General features: G+C 41.8%; 1 protein-coding gene across 1 annotated transcript in view; it reads left to right on the top strand.

The window, feature by feature from the left end:
- The window catches only part of vps9d1 (VPS9 domain containing 1), a gene marked incomplete at its 5' end in the record, with an annotated part of 54,375 nt that overhangs the window by 8,603 nt on the left and 19,980 nt on the right, over positions 1-25,792 (top strand). The window contains 10 exon segments of the mRNA XM_084335570.1: positions 1,003-1,171; positions 2,172-2,283; positions 9,191-9,253; positions 10,379-10,431; positions 11,140-11,227; positions 12,298-12,383; positions 14,446-14,594; positions 16,226-16,618; positions 17,660-17,789; positions 24,708-24,913. Coding sequence (XP_084191696.1) covers positions 1,003-1,171; positions 2,172-2,283; positions 9,191-9,253; positions 10,379-10,431; positions 11,140-11,227; positions 12,298-12,383; positions 14,446-14,594; positions 16,226-16,618; positions 17,660-17,789; positions 24,708-24,913 — 1,449 coding nt within the window.

Raw genomic sequence — 25,792 nt, 5'->3', positions numbered from 1 at the left:
GTCTGTAGTGTGGTAGTGAAAGGTTAACCGTCTGTAGTGTGGTAGTGAAAGGTTAACCTTCTGTAGTGTGGTAGTGAAAGGGTTCAAAGTTGTTTATGAACCTCACCCGTACCATAACCCTATAACCTTAACCTCACTGGAGACATCACGTCCCACCTTTAGCCTAAAATAGAGATGAAAAAGGTTATTTGTGTGATCATTGATTTTCAAAGTTTTAATAATGCATTTCAACAAAAATGCGGATGCTTTAAAGCCGTGACCATCTTGGAGGGATGAGCCTGTGTCCACAGCCTCCGCCCCTTTGACAGAGCAGGCCTCTCCAACACACAACAGCAAAGAAGAGCACGCTGGCCATTAGGGCTGCCTCCTCATAGTCGATTAGTCAATTAATCGGTCGGTTTGGTCTTAGTCGATGTTTATGGTTTTTCACATGCTGAATGAAGAACATCTCCAGTAAACACTGAACTTAAAGAGGTCCTTCTCAAGTCATGTCAAGAGTTCCTTTATTAATCCCCTTGGGGAAATGCAGGTGTCATAGCAGCATTGGGGAGGGGGGAGTTACAGGCAGAACATATAATAATAGTAATAATAGAACATAGTAATTAATAGTAGAACATGGTAATAATAGTGGAATGGCAGGATTGTCAGTAATAATAGTGATAATAGTAGACATGGTGCATGGTCCTAACAGTTTTCAAGTTCTCCAGCCATTAGCTCTCCAACTATTGGCAACATTCCATGCTGCATTATTGCGTGTGAAAAACTCATAATTTTACAGATTTTGAAAATGAAATCAACCATTCAATTAGTCCATTACTAATCATTTCTTTAGTCAAGGACATCCCTGCTGGCCATTATGGACAGATATAACATACAGTCATTCTTATAAACCGATGCCAGACAGACAGTGCTAACCTGGTGCATGCCTTGGTCATAAATAATTCACCAATATCCATATGACGTCTTCCTTTTCCAATCCCTACTTCCCTTCCTCCCTGCCAGCAGCCACGTCAGCCAATAGTAACACTGAACCGGAGCCTGAGCGATCCAGCCCGACCAAACGCGGACACCGCAGGGTGTTGTCAGAGGGCGACGGGGAGGCCTCCCCTTTCCTGCCTCCCGAGGTTTTCCAGAGACTACAGACGGTGGAGGCACAGGACTTGAACCGGAAGTACGAGCCTAAAAAACACACGATCACCCCGTGTCCTCCTGATGGGGTCAAACGACAAAAAGTACCACAAAGTAGTAGGGATATTAGAATATTAAATTAGTTCATTCAAGTTAAATTATTAAAAAAAAATCGATTTTTGTTTTACCGGCACCTACACTGTAAAAACTGAGCGTCGTCTGGTCACTTTTAAACTATCAGCTAATTGTATTCAACTAAAACTGTGTCAAATGCAATTCATAAATGGTTCAAATGCATTGAATTCAGCTCAATTCTATTTCAAACGGCACATAGTCTTTTTTTATTATGTATAGGTTACTAATACTTATTTAATAAATATGAATGAACCCCAATCCCAGTTTTTACAGTGTACACACTGTGTGTAGTGTATTGAGAGAGGGCACCCTATTAACTGTTACACTGCTGAATGGCATGCTGGCTGGGTAGCATAACAGTCTGTTAACAGCTGGGAGAACAGAAAGAAAGATGAAGAAAGAGAGACTGGAGATGTTACATGGTAGCAACGTTTTGTACGTTTGCCATGTTGTTTCACTAAGTTCACACATTATTTTTAAGCATCCATTATTTAACTTTCAGAACGAATGCTTTAGTAATTGTTACACAGATATATATATATGCAAGTTGCATTTAAAAGTAACTTGTGTTCCACCAGGCATAGCACTTTTTTTTACCACAGTAGAATAACAACCAGACTGTCATTCTTCTTTATTGGGACTCCATTATTAAATCAGAGGACAATGTTGAGAAAGCCTGAACTAGTCTCTCAATGATGGACAACGTCCATGGTATCTCATGATATAGTATAGTATGTCTCTCTCTCCTTCCTCCTTCTTGCCAATAACAAATGTACCCTTGTCATAGACCCAGTACTGCATTACCGTGTGTGTGTGTGTGTGTGTGTGTGTGTGTGTGTGTGTGTGTGTGTGTGTGTGTGTGTGTGTGTGTGTGTGTGTACGCGTGTGTGTGCCCACGTGTGTTATAGGGAACTGACACCCATTGAGGAAGCCTCGCGCATGAACCAGAAGTTGAAAGCCAATTATGAAGCTCGTTTGGCAAGGCTCACGCCTGGCCAAGCCTACCAGAAGACATCTTTGGTTAGTGCCTGTGTGTGTGTGCATACGGTGTGCTTGTGTGCATGTGGTGTGCCTGTGTGTGTGTGTGTGTGTGCGCATACGCCGTATGGTGTGCTTGAGAGTGTGTGCGAGTGGCTCCTCAGCCCCTGTTTTGGCCTTTGACCAACTGAACAAACACAAAAGTGTGACTCACTGAGATCACACTGTATTCACCTGACACCACACACACGTGCGTACGCACGCACACACACACACACACACACACACACACACACACACACACACACTGCAATGACATGGCATGACATGACATGGCATGACATGACATGGGGGTGATTATCTCTAGGCTTTTGCTATAAGTTTCACAATCAACTACTCCATGCTCTTTTTGTAAGCTTACGATGAAATACCAAAGCAAGGCAGGTCGTTCTCAACGTGGACAATTCATCAATGGTGTCTAATTTGTAATCAGTTGCCTCAAAGTATTGGACGCCCACTCACCACCACAGAGCATGAGCCTGTTATGAGAGATTTACTGTTGTCAGATAATGGTTGTTTCGTCAGTTATTGCAGAATGAACACATTAATTTCTACTCAAACGTTTTGTTCCAAACATCAGTTGTTGTCACTATAGAGTCACAAGTAAATATTTTTCTTTTGAAAAGATACCTAATAATATTAACCTCTTTGTACCGTTATATCGGAGTAGAGACACGTGGTTTGTGGGCGGGTGACGCCACGCCTCCTCAAAATGAATGGGTTTGTTTACTTTAGGAACTTGGGTTCAGTCCTCAAGGCGTCAGAAACTTTCAGTACAGTGGTGCTCAGCGGGTTGCGGTGATTTGAAATAGTAGAAATCTGCACTGTCGGGGGTTTGCAGTACACGAGATAATAAAAACTGCGATCTTCACTTTATTTTCTCACACAATCTCATTGTTGAAAAAGTAGCACTCTCTCTCTCTCTCTGACTGTCGATCAAACAACCTTTAGTGCGTCCCTCCTCGGCTTCGGCTCAGTGGAGCGTTTTTGTTCGAATGTTATGATGTACCATTTACCGAAAATATCCCGGCATCCTAACAACAACCAAGTGGACCTGCACACCTTCTGGAAAAAGATAAAGTTCTTTATAAAGGTAACGTCTAATTACGATTCCTGTGTTCGGTGGTGTGGTGGTGTGGTGGTGTGGCTCAAATTAATTCCTCATCCATGGGGGCGCAACATCATCGCACTTCTGGATGGTGGTGTTGGTGGATGTTAAATATTTAGGCCTGCATTTGGTACACTTGTCTAAATGAATAGTGTCCAAGTATTATTATTATTATTACAATACTTAAAGTATGTTATGATGAGGCATAAGTAAACGTATTCTAAGTTCAGATAAGCTTCCATGACTGCCAGGCGATGTGTCAGGGTTTGATTGATTGATTGAAAATCTTATTAACAGATTGCAGAATGGGTACAATACAGTACAGCTCAATACATACAATTGTTAAGGGGATGCAGACCAGAGAAATACTTTCGTCTTGTTTAAACATCAGGGTCCCCCATTTTCCATTTATAATGGATGGGTTCCCACACGGGTCATCATGACGCTTCTGAAATATTATGGCTTTTTGGAGCTCCGTTCCAGACTGAGACAGTCAGGGAATCTGAAGTTATTTATTTATTAAGTATAGCCCGGATCCAGTCTCCTGAATCATCATGAGCTTGCATTTTTTCAGATTCCTATAATCATTCTATGATTCAATACCACTTATTCAGGGTCCACTTTGAATTTAATTATTGTAGGAAATCTCCAGAATAGCTTGAATTTAATCTGAATAATTTTTGGAATCTGAAAAAAGAGTAAGTTGACTGTGGGATGGAATATCAGATCATTATGCAGGAAGTGAAACCTTTTGTTAATATCAACAGTTATTATTTCGTTTGAATACACTTTATTGCTGGCCACTCTGTTTTTACATTTATTTACCACTGAAGACCTTTTGTAAGTGAGACATTAGTGATGTCAGGGACGTGTAGCCCTCTATTTCTGGTTATGGAAATGGTCTGCTAGTCATGGAAAGATGAAGAAAAAGTCAGCAACATCTGTCTTATGGCAGGAATCCTGGATAGTATTATATCTTAAAAACATTTAACAGTTTAAAGCTATTCACAGTTTTCAGAATCAAACCCTCAACCCTTTGCCCCTGATGGCCTTTGTTGACAACGATGACACATCCTTTATGTTTGACTTTACTGAACTTCCCAGCAAAGACATTTAGCCACGCCGACATTATGCAAAATTCACTTACTGTCTTCTCCAGAATCAGACAAGAAGATAGATACCAATTCCCTCTCTGTGTGTTCAGTAGAAAGCTATCCGGCTGCAAGTTAGCCGCTTAGCACAATGAATAGAAGCAGATATGAACCAGATATTGATTGATTGATTGAAAATTGTATGAACAGATTGCAGAATGGGTACAAAACAGTACAGCTCAATACACACAATTGTTAAGAGGATGCAGACCAGAGAAAGACTTTCGTCTTGTCTACATCAGGGTCCCCCATTTTCCATTCATCATAAAGTCTAGCCTATAGCTGTTGGTCAAAAACACCTCTTCCAGAGTTTTAAGCTAGGCTAGTGGTCCGTATCCGCTTCCATTAATTTGTGCTAAGCTAGTTATTTATTTATTATAGTAGTAAGTATAGCCCGGATCCAGTCTCCTGAATCATCATGAGCTTGCATTTTTTTTCAGACTCCTATAATCATTCTATGATTCAATACCACTTATTCAGGGTCCACTTGAATTTAATTATTGTAGGAATCTCCAGAATAGCTTGAATTTAATCCGAATAATTTTTGGAATCTGAAAAAAGAGTAAGTTGACTGTGGGATGGAATATCGGATCATTATGCAGGAAGTGAAACCTTTTGTTAATATCAACAGTTATGTAAATGTAAATGTAGGCTAGTTTGCAGCCGGATAGCTTTCTACTGAACGCACAGAGAGGACGTCTTCTATTCGGACTCTAGAGAAGACGGTAAGCACATTTCCAATAATGTCGGCGCGTTCCTTTTAAGGTTAAAGGGGCACTTCACCGGAAAAGAACACGACATAATCTCACACATGACATAACCCAAAACAACAACAGTTTTGCACACATATTTTGCACACATATATACACAATATCTCCTCCTGTGATGCCATCAGAGGGATGAGAGATTATGTGAAGTGTCCCTTTTTAAGGTTGAAGCTTTCCTAATATTTGACTTTGCCCCCACATTTTTCTGGGTCATTGCATTCTTGCACAACATTTTCACATCTCATGTGTTCTGGAGATATTTAAAGGTCCCATATTATGGGAAAATGGGTTTTGCCTTGTCTTATTTAGCAGTCTGAAAGGTAATTCATGTGGTGGGAAAACAAGAAATTGGTTGTTTGGCCAGCGTTGTTATCTAGGGGGAAGAAATACAGATTAAGCTACTCATTTACAACTGTTGCCGCTATCTTGAAACCAACCAATCATTTATGTTTTCTACAGGTTCTACGGTTATTTGTAGTAGTGGGAGGGACTTGGGGGAGGGACTTACACATAGTTGAGCGGCAGAAAGTATTTTCTATCGACTCCCAAGTCCTGGGAATTGATAAAAAACATTGTGGACATAAAGAATACACGTGTTATGTAGTTATAATTCTGTGTAAGCTAAGATTTTGAATCTATTGAAATGAGGACTGTGTAGACACAACCACGTACAATTGTGTGGAATGAACATGGAATTTAGTCATCTATGCAGTTCTCTTTTCAAATTATTCAAAATCTTCGTTAATTCAGAATTAAAGGGGCACTTAGCCGATTTTCAACTTTAATCCTATTCTGTTGTGAGGAGGACTAGGGCTGAGCCCAAAGGTTCTTAATTAATGGGTTCGAAATAGAAATACTTTAATCATCCCGAGGGAAATTGGGCTCAGAATATATATCAGAATATCACATTACTATGTTGTGTTTACAATAATTCGAAAGTCACGCGCAAACACAGACACAACAACACAGTCTAGTCAAGATGAGGAGGGGTAGGGCGGCTGGGTGGCGTAGCGGAGATTGCGCTCGTCACCAATGCAAGAGACTCCGGTCTCGACTCCCAGAGTCAGCGTTGCCTGCGGCTTGGGCCAGTCGTCATACTATCTCAATTGACAGAGGTAGCGGGTGGAAAGTCGATGGGTGGGGATTGGACATTGTGGACAGCGACTCCTACAGGTCGGTTGGGAGACGCCTGCACAGCAGAGACAGGATGTATCGGGGGCAGCGTGAGCCTCCCACGTGTTACTCCTCGCCACTGAGAGTCCGAGCTGTCTGGTGAAAAGATGCGACAGGCTGCCTCCTCGTGTACCGGAGGGGACACGTGATGCAAGGCTTCTATCCTCACTACAGCCGACCAGTGGGAGGCATAGTCTAGCAACGTTCAAGACAGGGGAGGGGAGAATTGGCAATACGAAATTGGGATGGGAGAAAAATAGAAAATAAGGAGAAAAAGTGAACCAAAAAAAGATGAGGGGTCACCGTCATACATCATCAGGAAATGAATCAATCATGCAAAAAAGAGAGTTGAGCGACTCACACTCGCCCGTCTTATTTCATAATACAACATTTCCGAATGGACGTTTGGATTAAACCAAGTGTATGCAGTAATGCTGAACTTTCCCAGCGGAACACAAGTTACTTAACGTTACACATTTAGCTTGCTAACGTTAAGATAGCAGGAGCCGTCGGCCAACAAAGATGTTGTTTCATCAAATGTATTCACAAAATGGATTACCATCCAAACGTTATTGAAGCCTCCCGTGACCAGCAAGTAGGTACTACTACTCTTAATAACCGCAGCAATATGCACATATGCGCTACGTTATATGCATATATGTGCCTAAAGTCAAGACTCAACGGTACTGAACCAGAAAAATGATTTAGGAGCACATTTTTGGCATGATGAAAAATTATGGTTCGAACATCCGTTCGAAAAACCCTGGCGAATGGCGAAGTTTGTATCCCAAAAACAGGCTTCGGGGACCGCTCTAAAACTCACCCAGCGTGGTCTGTGTTTCTCTAGAGCTCAGCCACATCGGCATTCTGAGAAATTCCTCAGGGTGACGTCACAGAGAGAAGAGCAGACCTCTAGCGATCTGTGATCTGTGTGAAAAGTACGATCACGGAATGGGGGGTCAAAGTTGATGCAGCATTCTTCAGACCTGTACAGTATAGTGAAATTGCTGTTGGGGTGCGTGGGGGGAATCACCCAAGTGTGAATGGGACTGCCTGGCATTGCGGGACAGGGGTGTGATGTTTTGATGATGTGGTTAATTCTGTGTCCGTTAGCTTGTAGCTAACCAAAACCATAACTGCCCCATGCCACTATTCCCTGCACCACCAAACCACAGGAATATTGCATCGTCTAACAATCCGTTGCATGAAAGGTGGGATAGAACAAAGGCTGACCACATTATATAATAATAATAGGCTATATGTTTTATGTCTAATTAAAAGAAGATGCAACATGAGAAGATTCAGGGTCGGAAAAGCTCACAGAACATCAACTAGCTGTGCTGGACTCCTACACCAGTCTCGAGATAAAACTAACACTGTACTTCAGAATAAAGAAATATTTGGGACATAGAAACGTAGGCTGTGACATAACATTTAATGAAGGTAGGGGAAATTCCTGTCACGTACTAGAAGATATTCAAATCCTACCTAACATTAGGACGCATTAGATGACTTTGCCAAAACGGAGCACCACACTGGGTAGATCTTGGTGCAGAAAATATGCACTTCCCGTGATGGCATTTTGAAACGGACACCACCATCCTGTTCGGCGTCAGAAAATACTAACTTGCCAATGCCTTGTATCTTTGTTTGGACCCCGGGAAATATTAGTATTTCATTTTTGGAAAGCGTTGTGCGTTGAGATAAAAGAAAGACATTTCTTGGGGAGCTTTCTTTCTTATCTCGGCTGCTCCGTGACCAGCAAGGTCTCACTTTCAAAAGCAGAGAGAAAAGCTTGTCTTAACTCATCATGAGTTATACATGTCAAATTGATTTAAGTTTTTCATTACCTATGTGCGCCTTGGAGACCTATCTATCCTACCTATCACAACGAGACGTGCTGCTTCAATCCGCCATTGACTTGGGGACATGGCATTCTGAACTTGCACACAATGGTGGCATTGTGCCATCTTAGCTTGGTTCAGTGGGAACAACACAAAGTTGGCAGAATGGGGCTTCTCCATTGCGGCATTATTGCGGGATTTCCATGTGAAAAGGGCTACTATTTCCTCAACAATTCTCAACTGGAGTCACCCCAAAATGTTTGAGGAAATAGTGTCTGCAGATCACTAGAGGTCTGCTCTCCTCTCTGTGATGTCACCCAGAGGAGTTTCTCAAGGGTGCCGATGCGGCTGAGCTCTCGAGACACGGAACACATTAGTCACTATCAGTACTAATACAATCAGTAATGATTAGTGAGTTAAATGTCCCAATTATCACATGTCCTCTTATGAACAATAGGATTAAGGTTGAACGTAGTCAAAGTGCCACTTTAAAGCCCCAATCTGTGATTTGTGGGCGGAACGGCTTTCTCCATACCTTTCCATCCACCGCTTTCTTTTGTTATTGTTTACATTGAGGGTTGGAGGAGCTACCAGAGTTTTCCTCCTAACAGGTAAACAATGCTAGCGAGGTTAAGATTAGCCAAAGGTGAATAGCGAGCTATCAAATTGCAACAAAAAACGTTTTACAGTTATAAATGAGCAAGTACCTCCCTAACAGACAGGTGTTGAAACACCAGTGTTCACATTCTGGAGCGAGTGGTGTTATTTTTTTCTTTCTGTTTCCGAACTCCGGCAATCAGTGATGGAATCAGTAAATTCACCTTTGAACTCTCTCTTCCGATGCAGTCGCTGTCTCTCCAGAGGCAGATGATGGAGAACCTCATCGTTGCCAAAGCCAGACAGGGCGCTGTATCCTTTTAGGGACGATTTCATTGTTTCAGAACGAGGGCAGAGATTTATGGCGCCGTTGTGACATCATTCAGTTTTCCATTGAGAATCCTCAGGCTACTAAAATCTGTTGCAAGTAGACTACTTAGTAACTTCTTCTCCTCACCTTTTTGACAGGTGAGTTTCCCCAGGCTTTGAAAAGGGGAGGAGAGAGAAGTTGGGACCATAGAGATGCATAGACTGCACTTATTAAGCATCCTGTTCCGAAATGTCTACCCGCCAAAATGCAATTTGACGACTTTCTTCTGCGATCTTTAACATGGGTAGGGGAAATAGACTATTCTCGTGTGTTTACTGCCACCTAGAGGCTCCAGATTTGATCTGTAATGCTGTTACTGATGCCCATCACCCTTTCCACTTAAGGGGCAGTAATGCGTACAATTCAGTGTTCCAACCACAATTGTATCTCAAATGAGGAAGAAGCAGTGTTGTCTTCTGGGCAGAAAACAGGTGGAGCTTTCTGAATTTGCCTCTTAATGGCAGGTAGCAGTGGGAATGCTTTGGCTGTCCTGTGTGTGGATAGGAACTGCCCCCTCTAGCTTTAATCTCTTTGGCTGGGACAACGTTTCATTTGAACTTATCTTGCTAACTGTATAAGCCTGCTTCCTGGAATAGCTCAGGTTAACTTAGCCGGCAGGGTTATTGGGTTCTGTGGGTAAGAGAGATATAGGACTTTGTGGGTAAAAATGCCAGATGACAGCGGATCATTACTTTGACCCTAACGGATCACATTCTAGTTGGATCTTAAGAGCTGCTATACAACAGTATAGATGCCGTATATTATGGTTTATTTCTGGGTGCAGCAGCAGTAGCTGGGCTTGTGACTGGAAAGCCGCTGGTTCAATACCCAAAACTGGTTGTACCGGACAGTTCCTTAGTGTAGATGTGTGTAACTGTTTGATTGTGACACAGTGTTACTGAAAAAGAGCACACCAGGTGTTCGTGCAACACTGTAAACTAGTTCAGTATTTCTGGACATGGGTATAGTGGCTAAATTATTTAACGTATGGATTTGAAGGATTGTTTTTTGGGCCGGGGGTTCTGTGTCTCTGTGGTTTGTTTCCTTAACATCCTCAATGCCACCAGCTCCAAAGGAAGATGGAGGAGAGGAGACAACGGCTGCAGGAGGAGGCCAACAGGTAAACACACACACACACGCACACGCACACGCACACGCACACACACACACACACAGATAAATACACAGACTGTGTCTGTGGGGGTGACAGTGGCTCGGGAGGTAGAGCAGTCGTCTGGTTCTGGTCTGAGGTTCCCGGTTCGATTCTCGCTCCCCCTGGGCAGCGTTTCGAAATGTCCTTGAGCAAGACACTTAACCCCTAATTGCTCCCGATGAGCAGGTTGGCACCTTGCATGTTTGCCTCCGCCACCAGAGTGTGTATTTGTGAGTGAATGGGTAAAATGCGAGGAACAAATTGTAAAGCGCTTTGGATAAAAGTGCTATATGAATGCACGATTTACCATTTACACAGACGCACACACGGATACACACACACATACACACACAGATACACACACAGATACACACACACGCTCCAAAAAGCACTGTCTCCAGCACACAGCGCAGCAACTACCAATCGCAGCAACGCCTGCGACCTATTGCAACATAGTAACCTGACATACAGACAAGAAATATCATAAGTGGAATATATACTGATATATAGTCTATAAAAGACTAATATTAAGTGATAATATCGCTGTTGGTTGATGCATTTACTCTGGAGACCATGAGGTTTGTAAAGCGTCCATTGTAGTTGCATTTGGCCCATAGTTATATTTCCTTAGCCCACATGTAGGAGGCCAACGATTTGACTGTGCGTGTTTTGTAGGAGATTTGCGTCTTCTGGAAAAGTAACTGCGGAGGAAGAAGAGCAGAGGGTTCTCTACACCAACGTTCTGGAATACGAACAGGACCATGTAAGTTGGGCTTCAGTACACACGCACACACGCACGCACGCACGCACGCACGCACACGCACACACACACACACACATACACACATACACACACACGCACACACCTTTGGGCACAAATTTGGATTAAGATCTTTCTGAAGTACCATCAAAATGTACGCACTTTACTCTCTTAACTACTTTGTTTCTGGATACTTGGTTTGGATTAGACTCGGTCGACCGATATGAGGCCAATATAATAACGATAGTTTGGAGCAGGAAAAGGCCGATAGCTGACACTGCTTGGTTTGGGCCTAATTCTGCATGTGACTATAGCATAAATGAGCATACATTAAGAAGAGTCTGGCAAATGGCAAATACACACAGCTGCCAGGTGGAAAACTCCAATCTGAGTTATTTTTTGTCACCTACCCGCGACCCCACTTTGGGTCGCGACCCGTAGTTTTTGCGAACCGCTGATATGACCAATGTCGTTGATCTATTCTAGACGGAGCTCACTTTGGATACACCCGGCCATTGTCCACTCTTGAGTGATCCGCTGTAACTCTTTTGATTTACCTGTACCTATTCCGGTATATTAACCCTGTGTTTACCAAGTCTATCTGTGACTATTCTACATTCATTGATCCGGGAACATTCTCCCACAGGACCCCTTTTTAAAATGGCTATGCCCATGGCATTTTCCTCCCAACAAATTTAAGCTAGCTTAAAATAACTTCAATCGACTCTCTTTATCAGTAGGCTAGCATGACATGGCTGTTACCCAATATTTCTAGTTTCATACGAGACCTGTATCTTTGCGCTATAGCTTAGAAAATGTGCCCACTGGAACCCTTTTTTTAAAGACGGCTAATCAAAGAGCGGGATATCTGTAACGTAAAGATCCGATACCGATTTTATCCTGTAAAATATCCCATTATGTGCCCAAACCAATCGACCTCTAGTTCGGATCATTCATTTAATGTGAATATTCATGTGATGCCAGAGATGCGTTTATTATTTTGGATGACTACTGGGCTAAAAGGTGGAAGCTCTAACAGTGAAAATTCTAACGTATACTTACTTGGCTTTTAGGAATGGCCCAAAGTGTGGAAGGCCAAGCTGAAGACGAACCCTAATGATGCCAGCTTGGTCTCTGGCCTCGTCTCTTACCTACTCAGGTAATGAACCCGGGATGGAAGAGTCACTTAAAGGCATAATGAGTAGAATGGTATAGAGACTCATATCAACATAATCCCTCAGGACCCACTAGAAGTGTGTGCTGGTGGTGTCTGTCTCTGCAGAGACCCCTCCCTCTGCCTGGATTCTCTTATTTCGCTGTGCTCGGGACGCTTCTGGGTGGCAACCTTTTGAGCAGGGAGTGCATGTTATGTGCATGTTATGTGCATGTTATGTCGGTTTAGAACCTTAATGACCAATCAGGTCACCACAATATGTAATTGTTTTTAAATGATTACCTCTGTTTTAATTTTGAGCTATTTTATTCTTTTTAAAATATTTATTATTATTATTATTATTATTATTATTATTATTATTATTATTATTATTATTATTATTATTATTATTATTATTATTATTATTATTATTATTATTATTATTATTATTATTATTATTATTATTATTATTATTATTTTTTTTTTTTTTTTTTTTTTTTTTTTTTTTTTTTTTTATGTATTTTAAAATGTGCTCTCAATTATTCTGATTGTCTGATGTCTTTATATTTATGAACACACTGTGACACTTGTGTATGTAACATCTCGACGGCACTGTAAATGAGTTTAATTACTCAGTGTATTATCGAGTATAAATAAAGATTGAATGAATGAATGAATGAATGTTGTGTGCATGTATCCCCTCCATACTTGCCATTTCACCACCACTTGGATAAATGCACCTGATTATATAAATGTACATTTTGGTATTTGGCATATTTGACTTAGTGGCACTTGGGGGTGATCTATTTGCTATTTAAAAATTATATTTTGACATATTGCACTGGTATTGCTTAACTTTCTATTAGGTGAGCCTACCAGGCATGTCTAACCACCACAGCCTGTAATAACGCTCTGTGCCTTCCTGACTGGAAGAGGTAACTGATAAGTGATAACGTTGCATGGTCATTGGAAAACACTATTGCCTAGTCACCCCATTCAAGCAAACAAAAAGTGTTGCAAGCCCATGATAACAAATCAGCCAGCAAGCAAGTGTTGCAAGCAAACAGACAGACAATAGGAAGTGTTGAAAAGTTAACCTCTTCCTGTTTTTGCGGTCAACACAACCCCTATGCGATGCTTGTGTGGTTATTCATCCCTGAACTAACTTATCCTAGGATGCATTTGGCGAGTTTACTATAGCAGTTTTATTTCAATGCGTTTGAATCTGAGAAATACAGTGATTTGTTTTTGTCGGAAAAGAAGCAAAAGTGAGCATCTACTTTTGTAAGAAGCAAAGGTTGGATGGAGGGTGTGCATGTGAGTGTGTGTGTGTGTGTGTGTGTGTGTGTGTGTGGGTACTGGGTATACTTGTGTGCATGTATTTTTTTATGTGTTCTGCTGCATGTGTGTAGTATTGTGTTCTGCTGCATGTGCATGTGTGTAATATTGTGTTCTGCTGTGTGTGTAATATTGTGTTCTGCTGCATGTGTGTATTGTGTTCTGCACATGTGTAATATTGTGTTCTGCTGCATGTGTGTATTGTGTTCTGCACATGTGTAATATTGTGTTCTGCTGCATGTGTGTATTGTGTTCTGCACATGTGTAATATTGTGTTCTGCATGTGTGTAATATTGTGTTCCGCTGCATGTGTGTAATATTGTGTTCCGCTGCATGTGTGTAATATTGTGTTCCGCTGCATGTGTGTAATATTGTGTTCTGCTGCATGTGTGTAATATTGTGTTCCGCTGCATGTGTGTAATACTGTGTTCTGCTGTGTGTGTAATATTGTGTTCTGCATGTGTGTAATATTGTGTTACGCTGCATGTGTGTATTGTGTTCTGCATGGTGTGTAATATTGTGTTCCGCTGCATGTGTGTAATATTGTGTTCTGCTGCATGTGTGTAATATTGTGTTCTGCTGCATGTGTGTATTGTGTTCTGCACGTGTGTGTATTGTGTTCTGCATGGTGTGTAATATTGTGTTGCGCTGCATGTGTAATGTTGTGTTCCGCTGCATCTGTGTGTATTGTGTTCTGCATGGTGTGTAATAGCGTGTTCTGTGTCCCCAGTCGTGCTGACCACCCGGTGGTGAAGCTGTTGAGGAAGCAGCAGTACAGGGTGTACAACAGGCTGTACCCCATCGTCAGTAAGAGTCTGCCCTGCACTCCCCGCCGGGCTCTGAAACCCTCCCGCAGCGCCCACAGCCTGCTCCACACGGGTAGGCCTGCTGGCACTCTGTGTGACGTCTAGGGGGCCTAGTATCTCTGCATGTGTAAAAGGCTGTTTCCATCAGATTTATTATTATAATGATAATACACTTTATTTATATAGCACCTTTCATACAGCGACTGCAGCTCAAAGTGCTTCACAACAGAAAAAAAGACATAAAATGAGCACATACAGTGCAGACATATAAAATCAGTTTTTTCACATTAGGATCTAACATCCCAACAGGCCACCTTGTCTATGGTTTGATTCAGTTTTAAATATACAATAATAAAAAGAGTAAGATAAAATAGACAGAGTAAAAACGCAATAGTGCAGTGCAATAAAATAGTAGAATAGATCAAATATATATTTTTTATTTTTTCGTGCAATAAAATTGTTCTGGATTACTGTTCAACAGTTCAAAGTCGTCTTTACCTTCTCTGTTTGGTATCCACAGTTTAAAACTGGACAGTCTTCCCTCCTGTTTGATACCCACTTTGACCCTTCGAACCTCCCACTCAGGGCAAACCTCCCTCTCAGGGTGCAGTTCTTGGCCTGGGTCCTACACAGTTACACGCTACAAAGCCTGACAGTCTCTTGTTTGATACCCACACAGTTTAATATCTGACAGTTATATACCTGTAATAAAAAGTAATGGACGGAGTAAAATAATACAGTGCAATACAATTGTAGAATAGAATAGATTATGCAAAATTATGCAGCAGTGCAATACAATAGAATGGACAGAGTAAAATAGTGCTACAGTACAATCAACAGCGGAGTGTATTAGAAGCTTTGGTGAAGAGGTACGTTTTTAGCTTATATATTTTTTTAGATATTAAGAGATCTAGCTTCTCTAATGTCCATAGGTAGTGTGTTCCATAACTTTGGTGCATAGTTTGCAAAGGCTGCATCCCCGATATTCCTTAGACTGTGGCATGGAACCTTCAATAGACCAGTAGTAGATGATCGCAATGTTCTAGAAAGCACATACCGGTAGTTGACTAGAGAATTTGCAATGTAGCTTGGTCCTGTTCCATTTAGTGCTTTGTATTAGGGATGTCCGATATTATCGCCCTACCGATATTATCGGCCGATATCGGCATTAAAATGTGATATCGGAAAATATCGGTATCGGTTTAATTTTTTTTTTTTTTCTTTTTTTTACATTTATATAACCTTTATTTACCCAGGCAAGCAAGTAAGAACAAATTCTGATTTCATTTATTGTCAAAAGTATGCATAATGTTGTGTTAATTCCACAACAAGAGATATGTAATGGTAATTACCTGACATTTTTCCATGTTTTGGTGGGGGAAACCCTGCATATATCGGTATCGGTTGATATCGGTTGATATCTGTATCGGAAATTAAGAGTTTGACAATATCAGTATATCGGTATCGGTAAAAAAGCCAATATCGAGCATCCCTACTTTGTATATAAGGAGGAGGACCTTGAAATCGATTCTAAATGTTACCTGGCTGCGTGTATGCTTTCTACAACGCAGTTGCGTTTCCGGGTTGCTCTGATTGGCCACTAACCCCACGTGACCCTACGCTATTACGCCCCCCTTATCTGACACTCTACAGCCTGTTCTCCTTTTTAGAGATAATCAAATAAATACGTGCCCCTTCACACAGATTCCCAGAAGACTCCGAGCAGGCCCGTGGGAGGTGTCGTCACGGACCACAGCTTCTTCTCTGACCCCTCGCTTTCCCCTTCCATCTCTCACTCCCACGACCTCCACACCAACGACGAGGAGGACGAGGAGGAGGAGGGAGGAGATGGGGGCGGATCGCACACGCCAGTGTCGCCGCTGGACCGGGAGAACTCGTTTGAGGACCTGGAGCAGTTCCTGAACCAGCTGGACTGGGCGCCGCCCTTCGGCAGCAGGGACGGCCTGCTCTCTGACGCCGACCTGACCTTTGAACCCTCGACGCAGGACGACGGAGGCGGCCACATGGAGGAGATGGAGATGAGGGCGCTGAAGGAACACCTGAAGGCCATCGTCAAGGATATTCACATCGCTATCGGTGAGGAGGTCGAGAGAGCTTCCGGTTGCCGTCCCATATTTCTTTCTAATGGCGGTGGTTGGGTTCGTTTTTTGTTTTTGGTTCTGACCCTGTTCTAGGCCCAGTTGTAACACAATGGTTCTTATTTAGACATTTTATGATACAATCACTAATTCTAAATGTTGGGGCTACTCTTGTTTGTGCTTTTGTATTGTTGTTTTTAAAGGGGAATGCCACCCATTTTAAGAATTCACATAATGTTCTTCCTGTGGCCAGGGCAGTTCAGTCAGTGTCTGTGACACGCACCACTCTCTTCCTAAAGCCATACAGTTACATTTAGTCATTTAGCTGACGCTTTTATCCAAAGCGACTTACAAGTTCTGTACGACAAGTCATCAGGAAGGGCACAACTCTATCAGCTGAGTAACAATGTTCATCAAAGTGTTGAGTGCTACAGTGTAGGTTAGTTTATTAGGACAAGTGTATGACAGTAAGATTAGTTAGGGTTAGATATTTACATTTTTTATTTTTTATTTTTCAAAGCCAGAAATCAGAGAGAGAACCCTCCAATCAGTGATGTAATTAGGGGCTGCTCCATAGACAATGAAGAGGGTGACTTTGTGAGGCCATAACGTGTTGGTATGAGCTCTTACCCAAATGAGGTTTAAATTATGTTTCAGATCTTCTAGCAATGAATAGAATAAACCTCATTTGGGTGTAAGCGCTCACACACGCATTAGTACAACCACAGTCTGACACTGTGGGCTACTGACCAGCTCCCCTGGAGCAGTTTGGGGTTAAGTGCCTTGCTCAAAGGTACTCCAATGGGTAGCTTTTTGTAGAGAAATTGGTTTGAATTATAGTGCAACTGTCATTTGCGCATTTCTTAGTGTTAATTTGCTTGATCTGAATGAACGTACAGTCGTACACTGTTTGTGTGTGTTTACTGGACCATTTTGTGTGTGTGTGCTGGACTATTTGTGGTTATGCTTGAATATACTTATACTCACTGCCTACATTTGAAAAAAAAAAATAATTTAAACATGTCTTTGTGTGTTTCAGATCAGCTACTGTCGCTGTGTTTGTTGTCCTTTGAGTGTCTGAACACAGCCAGCTCCAAGGACACGTGTGTAGCCACCATAGAGGAAGCCTTTTTCGCACCCATCTGGAGCCCCCTGCTGGCTCTCTTCAGGTATTAAACTGAAATGGTTAATTGTATTCTCATTGCTGCCAATATGGTGCAATGCCACAAGGTGCTCTCTGTCACATTTTTGATGGTTTTGGAACGAGGATCACGTATACTCGACCACAATCTACCTATCTCAAACCCTGCCTTCTACAAAGCAACGGTTGTGATTGGAGGATCAAGAAAAGAGGGCAGGGCTTGAGATTGGTCAATTACATGGAATAAGCACATAATTAAATTATTGTATCTCCGTGGTCCTTAGTGACGGCCCCTCATGAGGAGTTGTTTTGAGCTACTGAGCCCAATTGGCCTACAGTATTTCGAGCTTTGTCCTCTTTTGTTGATCCTCCAATCACAAGTGTTGCGCTAGTTTGTCAGAGGGAAGCAGCAGTTGTGATTGGAGGATCAAGAAAAGAGGAATGGGTGAATTGTATTCATTGTAGCCCTTTAAAAATGGACCTCACCGTACAAAACTGTGACCTCTATTGTGACCTCTGTTAATCAATGCCTCGTGAAACTTGCCCTCCCAGGCCATGCAGGTGATGTATGGCTTGCATAGGTACATTGACAATAAGTGGGATTTTCTGAGCCATCTTGAGAAAGGAGTGCTTGTCAACCAATCGTTGATATATTTTTTTAATGTTTATTTTTGCATGAAACTCCAGATATCAAACGTATATCTGTGTAACCATCACATAATATCCCAAGCTCCTCTACAATAACGATTTTTATGATTTGAATAGGCGAGATTAAAAACATATTTATTACTAAATGGCCATACCAGTATTTTTGAATGTGGGTTCAGAAGTCATTCTTGCCTCAATACCACCGTCTAGCTGGATGCGGCCGGTATTGCACTTTGGCGACCTCAGACTCATTCCCTATGGTAACAACAGGCTCCCTGGGTGGATAATGAATACAAATATCGCAAAAAATTGGAAAAACAACCCAGAAACGTAAAAAGTAGTTTATGGCACTGAACGACATGGGCCCAGAAACGACTTAAGTCGTTTTTGGCACTGAAAGTGTTAAGTATGACTTGATATCAGAGGGGTTGTATCATATGTCTGAACGCAAACATTCAAATGATATTAATCCACAGAGTTTACCCTCCCAGCTCCCTAGTCTTACGTTTGCATAATTATGCTGATGTCCGAATGCGAGCATATTGATTAACACTTTCTCCGCCAAAACCGCTGTCCAGTTATTGGCCGCCATGCGTATTCTGCCAATATCGCTGTCCAGCGTTTTTTAGATCAATATTTAATTTTTTCGCCATGGCATTCATAATTCATATATACACCCGCAACGCTGCAGCTGGACCCTATAGGTGATGGCAACGACGGCTCAATACCGCCGCCTGGTGGATGGTCGGGCGAGTTACACTCGCCTACAGGATGTGGCCGATGTGCGTCGATGAAACTCATCCGGCCGTCACATCTCGTTGCAGGACTCCCGACAGACATTATGTACATAATGGATCGCTTTCTAAACTTAAAAATCGATATGATTTCGGCGTTTATTGCGACATACAAACCGGAAATGGACCTAGGCGATCGGCGTCGTGTAATTGGGATCTTTCACCGCCAGTCTCATTGACCCACGGTAAGAGGAATATAACGTTATTTTCAACCCGATTGTGAGTTTCCTTGTGAGCAAACCGATCTGATCAATATATCACCCAACCTACATAAAGCATTTACTGATGATCGGGGAATTATAAACGACCCCCCCCCCCGCCCTTTCCTTCACGCATGATGAAGCATAACTTATACCGATCATATACATTTGAATTTTTTAATATAGCGTGTATAGGGAAGAAACGCCAATCGATAATCTATATATGCGTTTAGGCCTATAACTCACGTTCTAGGAATTACTGCAGAAAACGATAAAAACATACTTATATTCTAGAAGGTATTTTTGTATGAATGAAAAAATATAACATTCCCACATCCTGAACGATAGATAATCGATGTTGAATGGGCCATGGTCAATATAGCAATCAAATTTAAAAAGTTATAGCCCTGCAAAGAAGGTAAACATCTCCATAGACTTATAGCGCTGGCAGAGAGGGTACTTTGATGGGTACAATGGCTGGCAAGGAATGTGTTAATATAGACTAACCATGTTCTTATACACAACAATGTTGTGAACAGATGGTCTTTTCCCGCTGATAGTTAAATAAAAACACATGGGTTGTTGATAAAAAAATGTATATCTGTATTATCTTCATTCTCTTAAATTTGATTCCCGACCAAGGACGAGGCATTTGTCTCGTCAGAATTTGAGCGAGTTTGTGAGGTGCGCCCATTGTGGAGGCGCACGCCCCGGAGACCGCAGCACAGTCATACAGTTATATTAAATGTGTGCTTCTCTGTGTTTTAGCCTGTATGAAACCATTATTACGTGGTCATAATTTGTTAAATGGGTAAACTTTTGCTCAATAATGCTTTGAAATGGGCGATACGCTGGCCAGTTTGCTCCGCTGACGATGGATGAGAGATATGAAACGCTGTTTGCTCGTCATCCAAAAACGTTTACGTAAATGAACAGGTTATGAGTAACACAAATGTGTTGGATTTATTGTAAACATTTACATTTAGTCATTTAGCTGACACTTTTATCCAAAGCGACTTACAAGTTTTGTACAACAAGTCATCAGGAAGGGTACAACTCTATCAGCTGTGAGTAACAATGTTCATCAAAGTGTTGAGTGCTATAGTGTTGGTTAGTATATTAGGACAAGTGCATGACAGTAAGGGTAGTTAGGGTTAGAGTTTTTATTTTTATAAAAAAAAAAAAAAAATTAAACAATTTGTATAGTTTCACGGCATAACATTTTTTTCACTGTTCACTCTGTAGGGAATACCGTTGACTCTTATTTAATTTCAAACCTTTATTTGAACTCTAAATAGTTGAGGTTACCAGTTAAATAAATATTTTAAATGATTGTGTCGCCCCTCGTCTAAACCAAGTGCAGTATCTCATTATCTTCCATGTCTACCACTGACCAGCAGGTGGCAGTGTAGCTCTAAACCTGGAACATGTCTGTCCCTTCGTGTCTGGTTCTATCACCGTCAAACCGCTGTGTTCTGTGTCGGTACAGATCTGTCCTGTCTTCTCGGCCTTCTCTTATCTATTTGGACTTATGTAGGTCTGTTTGTATAAAGTCTGTAATAATCCGTCAGATCATATAAAAAATAACTTGATGATCAATGATAGCCAATGATTAATGTTAAAGTGGAGCTGAAGGGACATTTTTCACGACTGTGAACTTACTGATGTGCATTTTACATTAGGGCTGCAACTAATGACAATTTTGATTAATCTATCGATTATTGAAATGATTAATCGGATACAAAATTTAAAAAGCCGTTATTCCTTTCAAACAACTTGACGAAAATTGACAAAAGGCAAATATAAATGTATGCTATATGACGTCAAGAGTGCAAAAAAAATATTTTTTTTTTAAAGGATGCTTTTTATAAATAATAAAGAAACCTAAAACGCAACTAAATTACGGTTTAGTTTATGAGCTATACATCATATGGATTCAGAACAGGCCATGGAGGTGCAGCATATATAGACCAAACTAATGGATTATGAAAATAGTTGCCAACCATTCTTATAATCTATTAGTTTCACATACTGTAGTTTGATAGGGAGCTCTCACTTCATTCCTAGTTTGTTTTATCGTTTTGCTTTTTCCACTGGCCATATCTTGGAGGATTTATTTAAAACGTAAAATGTGTCAAACATTCATTATCATGCCTTCCTTCTACTTCTACACCTCACAGCTATATCTGCTGTTGGGTTATGTGCATCTGTCACCCTCCCAAGCCTCCTACCACCACAAAGAACCAGTGGGGAAGCCCTCCCTTTACCTATTTATAGGTTCATATTGAGCCTGGAATTACTTTAAAGCCGCAATAATTATTTTCTTACAGTATTCTTCACATGTTCAAAACTTCCTATGACCACTTGTCTCATTAATGAGTCATGGTGTCCTACTCAATCAACCCTGCTATCAGAAGGTGTCATTAATGAGTCATGGTGTCCTACTCAATCAACCCTGCTATCAGAAGGTGTCATTAATGAGTCATGGTGTCCTACTCAATCAACCCTGCTATCAGAAGGTGTCATTGAGTCATGCGTCCTACTCAATCAACCCTGCTATCAGAAGGTGTCATTAATGAGTCATGGTGTCCTACTCAATCAACCCTGCTATCAGAAGGTGTCATTAATGAGTCATGCGTCCTACTCAATCAACCCTGCTATCAGAAGGTGTCATTGAGTCATGGTGTCCTACTCAATCAACCCTGCTATCAGAAGGTGTCATTAATGAGTCATGGTGTCCTACTCAATCAACCCTGCTATCAGAAGGTGTCAAGTTTCAAGTTTCAAGTTTCTTTAATAGTTGTCATACAGAAGTACAGAATACTTTTGTACAAAATGCTTCTTACTGTTGCGCTCCAGAGACTGTGCATGACAAGATAAGTATGAAATAAAAACATAGTAAAAATTAGAAGAAAAAAAAAAAAAAAAAAAAAAGGTCACAGTGTTCAGTTTAGACATATGTACAATGTTCGTAGACGTAGTTACCATACAATATACAATACTGTGCAGTGTACTAATATACAATACTATATAGTGCAAGGCATAAATGGACGAGGTGCAGTTTAGGTACAATTCACAGTAGGTGTACGAGTTGTAGTGCAAATCCTTTATCAATAAATATAAAGTGTAAGTGTGTTTGTGTGATCTAAAGTGTGGAGAGTGGGTGCTGCAGTGTGTTGTTTGTTTGAGTGAGTGTGTGTGTGCGTGTGGGTGTGTGTGCTGTGTGCATTTGATGGTTGTTGCATAGTGATTATTGTTCGTTTAGCGATTATTGTTCGTTTAGCAGCCTGATGGCCTGGGGATAGAAGCTCCTTCTGAGTCTTTCTGTGCTCGTCATAAGACTCCGGTATCGCTTGCCTGACGGCAGCAGTTCAAAGAGGCAGTTGTTCGGGTGGCTCGAGTCCTTAATAATTCTCTTAGCCTTCCCCTTGCACCGCTTGTTGTAAATGTTCTGGAGGGTGGGAAGCCCCCCTCTAATTGTGCGTTCGGCTGAACGTGTCACTCTTTGTAGTCTGCTACGGTCTTGTGCAGTGCTATTCCCAAACCAGGAGGTGATGTTGCCGGTCAGGATGCTCTCTATTGTACATGAGTAGAAGTTCCTAAGGATCTTCTGACTGACTTGGAACTTCCTTAGGCGCCTGAGGAAGTATAGGCGTTGTCGTGCCTTCTTCACAACACTGTCAATGTGTGTGGTCCATGTCAAGTCCTCGGATATGTGGGCTCCGAGGTACTTGAAACTGTTCACTCTCTCAACTGGTGCCCCGTCGATGCTGAGGGGGCTGTAGTCCTTGACCCCCGACCTCCTGAAGTCCACAATCATCTCTTTTGTTTTGCTGACGTTCAGGGAGAGGCAGTTCTCCTGACACCACTGTGACAGGTTCTCTACCTCTTCCAGGTAGGCCCTTTCGTCGTTGGCAGAGATCAGGCCCACCACTACTGTGTCATCAGCAAATTGAGTGTCATTGAGTCATGGTGTCCTACTCAATCAACCCTGCTATCAGAAGGTGTCATTGAGTCATGGTGTCCTACTCAATCAACCCTGCTATCAGAAGGTGTCATTGAGTCATGGTGTCCTACTCAATCAACCCTGCTATCAGAAGGTGTCATTGAGTCATGGTGTCCTACTCAATCAACCCTGCTATCAGAAGGTGTCATTGAGTCATGGTGTCCTACTCAATCAACCCTGCAACCCCAGCCAGTCTGATGTTATTTCATCATTTATTTTCTTTGTTGACAAAACCCAGACCGAGCCTTAGCTCCACTTATTTTTATAAACCTATGCATTAAATTTTTTTAAGTTGTTTTTGTTATCTTAATTACATTAATATTGTGCTGTCAATATAGTTTGTAGGTATTGTGTTTTTTAAATGCCATTTTCACCTCGTTTAACCCTTTCACTGCCACACTACAGAAGGTTAACCCTTTACTATCACACTACCGAGTGAAAGGGTTAAAGGTAGATACGGTAATGTTGTCAAACAGCGACCTCTAGCCACACCTCAGGCTCTACCAAGATATGTCTGGAGAAATTCACACTATAATAAGTTATTAAACTCCAACCCACACATGATCAGACAAGTAAACGCAATACCAAGCGTGGCTCTTTTGCCCAGAGCGCACTGTTTGACGTCATTACAGTACAGATTATACCTTTAACAACCAGGAAATGTCCAGGAGGAAGTTGTATGCATTGTAGTTGACATCTAGTAATCCATGCAAAACGATAATTTTCTTCAGCGAATCTCTTGGTTACAACAAGACTGCGACAGCAAGACAGTGTTATGTTCATACGTGATGTATTTAGAATGAGACAAAACAAGGCTTTCGTTTTGGGGGAAGGCTTTGTTTATAGTGGATTCTTGCTGCTGTCTAATGCTCAGAAAATGATTGCCACTTTAAAGCTAGTGAAGGTACCTTGCAAGAGGGCAGGTGATTGTGGTCAAATGCATCCCTTTTAACACTCAACAACTTTCATGTCTACATGTCTTGAGGATATGTCTCTTAAAAACAGTAAGACAAGCTGTTTCCATACCTTTATTGATGCCTTTCTGCCTTAACTCCGTCCGCCGTGACTTTCCCTGACCACTTCCCTGATTGGCCGGAAGCCCAAGCCACACTGAAAGTTCCAGAAGGCATTACTCAGTGTTGGGTCTGTGGTGGAACTGAAACTCACATTAACCTTCTCATCTGTGACCACCGCTTTTATTTGAAAATTTTATTTTTGTGTTTAATTCAACAGAATAAATGACATGGTGCAGGTTTAACTCCTTCTGGTTGTGCCCATATCGGTTTGTTTCCCCACAGGAAGGTTCACAGAGAGAGGGAGCTGGCCTTTGAGTGTAGCATGAAGCTGTACCACGACGCCTCACCTGCAGACGTCGGCGTGCCCCTGAAACTCTTCCCCCAGGACCCCAGCCTGCTGCACGGTTCCTACCCCTACGAGTCTGCCGTGCAGGAGCTGAGGCTGCTGCTGAGAGACTTCTGTCCACAGAGGAAGCTAGAGTGTATTGGTGAGCCCCCAAACCTTACATTTTTTATTGTGAATGCGTTACCTCGAAGGGCTTTCATTCCAATCTTTTTCAAATGAATTTCATTTTTTTATTCTATTTATTTTTGTGCTTTTTTATGTATTTTTCACCCATCCCAATTTAGTCATTATGTCAATTCCCTTCCTGGTCGTTGCGCGCATTGCCCCACTGTCGGCCTGGGGAGGGTGTAGAACTACCACATGCCTCCTCCGATACATGTGGAGTCGCCACGCCGCTTCTTTTCACCGGACAGCAAGGAGTTTCACCAGAGTCTCTGCTGTGGTAGGCGAGTGCTTAGTCCACTGCGCTACCCAGCTGCACCTAATCTTTAAAATTTTACGTGCATATTTATGAATCGGAGAGGTTAAACCCTATTCATTTTGGTGACCCCTTGACCTTTCCTCTAGCGCCACCTTTAGGCCAAACTTTTAATAGGCTAGCCAAACACTGATGAAGGAACCATAGTTTCAAAACATGTATGTTTCAGGCTGCCATTAAAAAATTATTGAATCTGCGAGTGCTGGTCCGGCTTTCTTCAACTCAACTTTACGGGATTACAGCACCCAGTGTCAGACTTTGTGAGCGCGGTCTAACTTGACTTTTTCAAACTTTTAATATTCAAATGAGTCTCGAATACTTTTTTGTTCAAATAATTATTTTTGTTTGTTTTAATTTACTGACCCCATGACCTCAATGGCTCACATTAGGGGCGTGGTCAAAAGGTGGATGGAGAATTGGGGTCGTTCAGGGATAATACCCACTGTCGGTCTCAGACGGCACATGTCTAGTTATTACTTACCAATGATGTTGATCAGTAGAATCCTTTCTCAGCACAATCCATGCTGTTCCTCACACTAGCTC

Source organism: Notolepis coatsorum (assembly GCF_963971535.1).
Source record: "Notolepis coatsorum genome assembly, chromosome: 18".
Classification (NCBI taxonomy): Eukaryota; Metazoa; Chordata; class Actinopteri; order Aulopiformes; family Paralepididae; genus Notolepis; species Notolepis coatsorum.
Note: the sequence above shows the minus strand (reverse complement) of the source record. Positions and strands in the feature narration are given on the sequence as shown.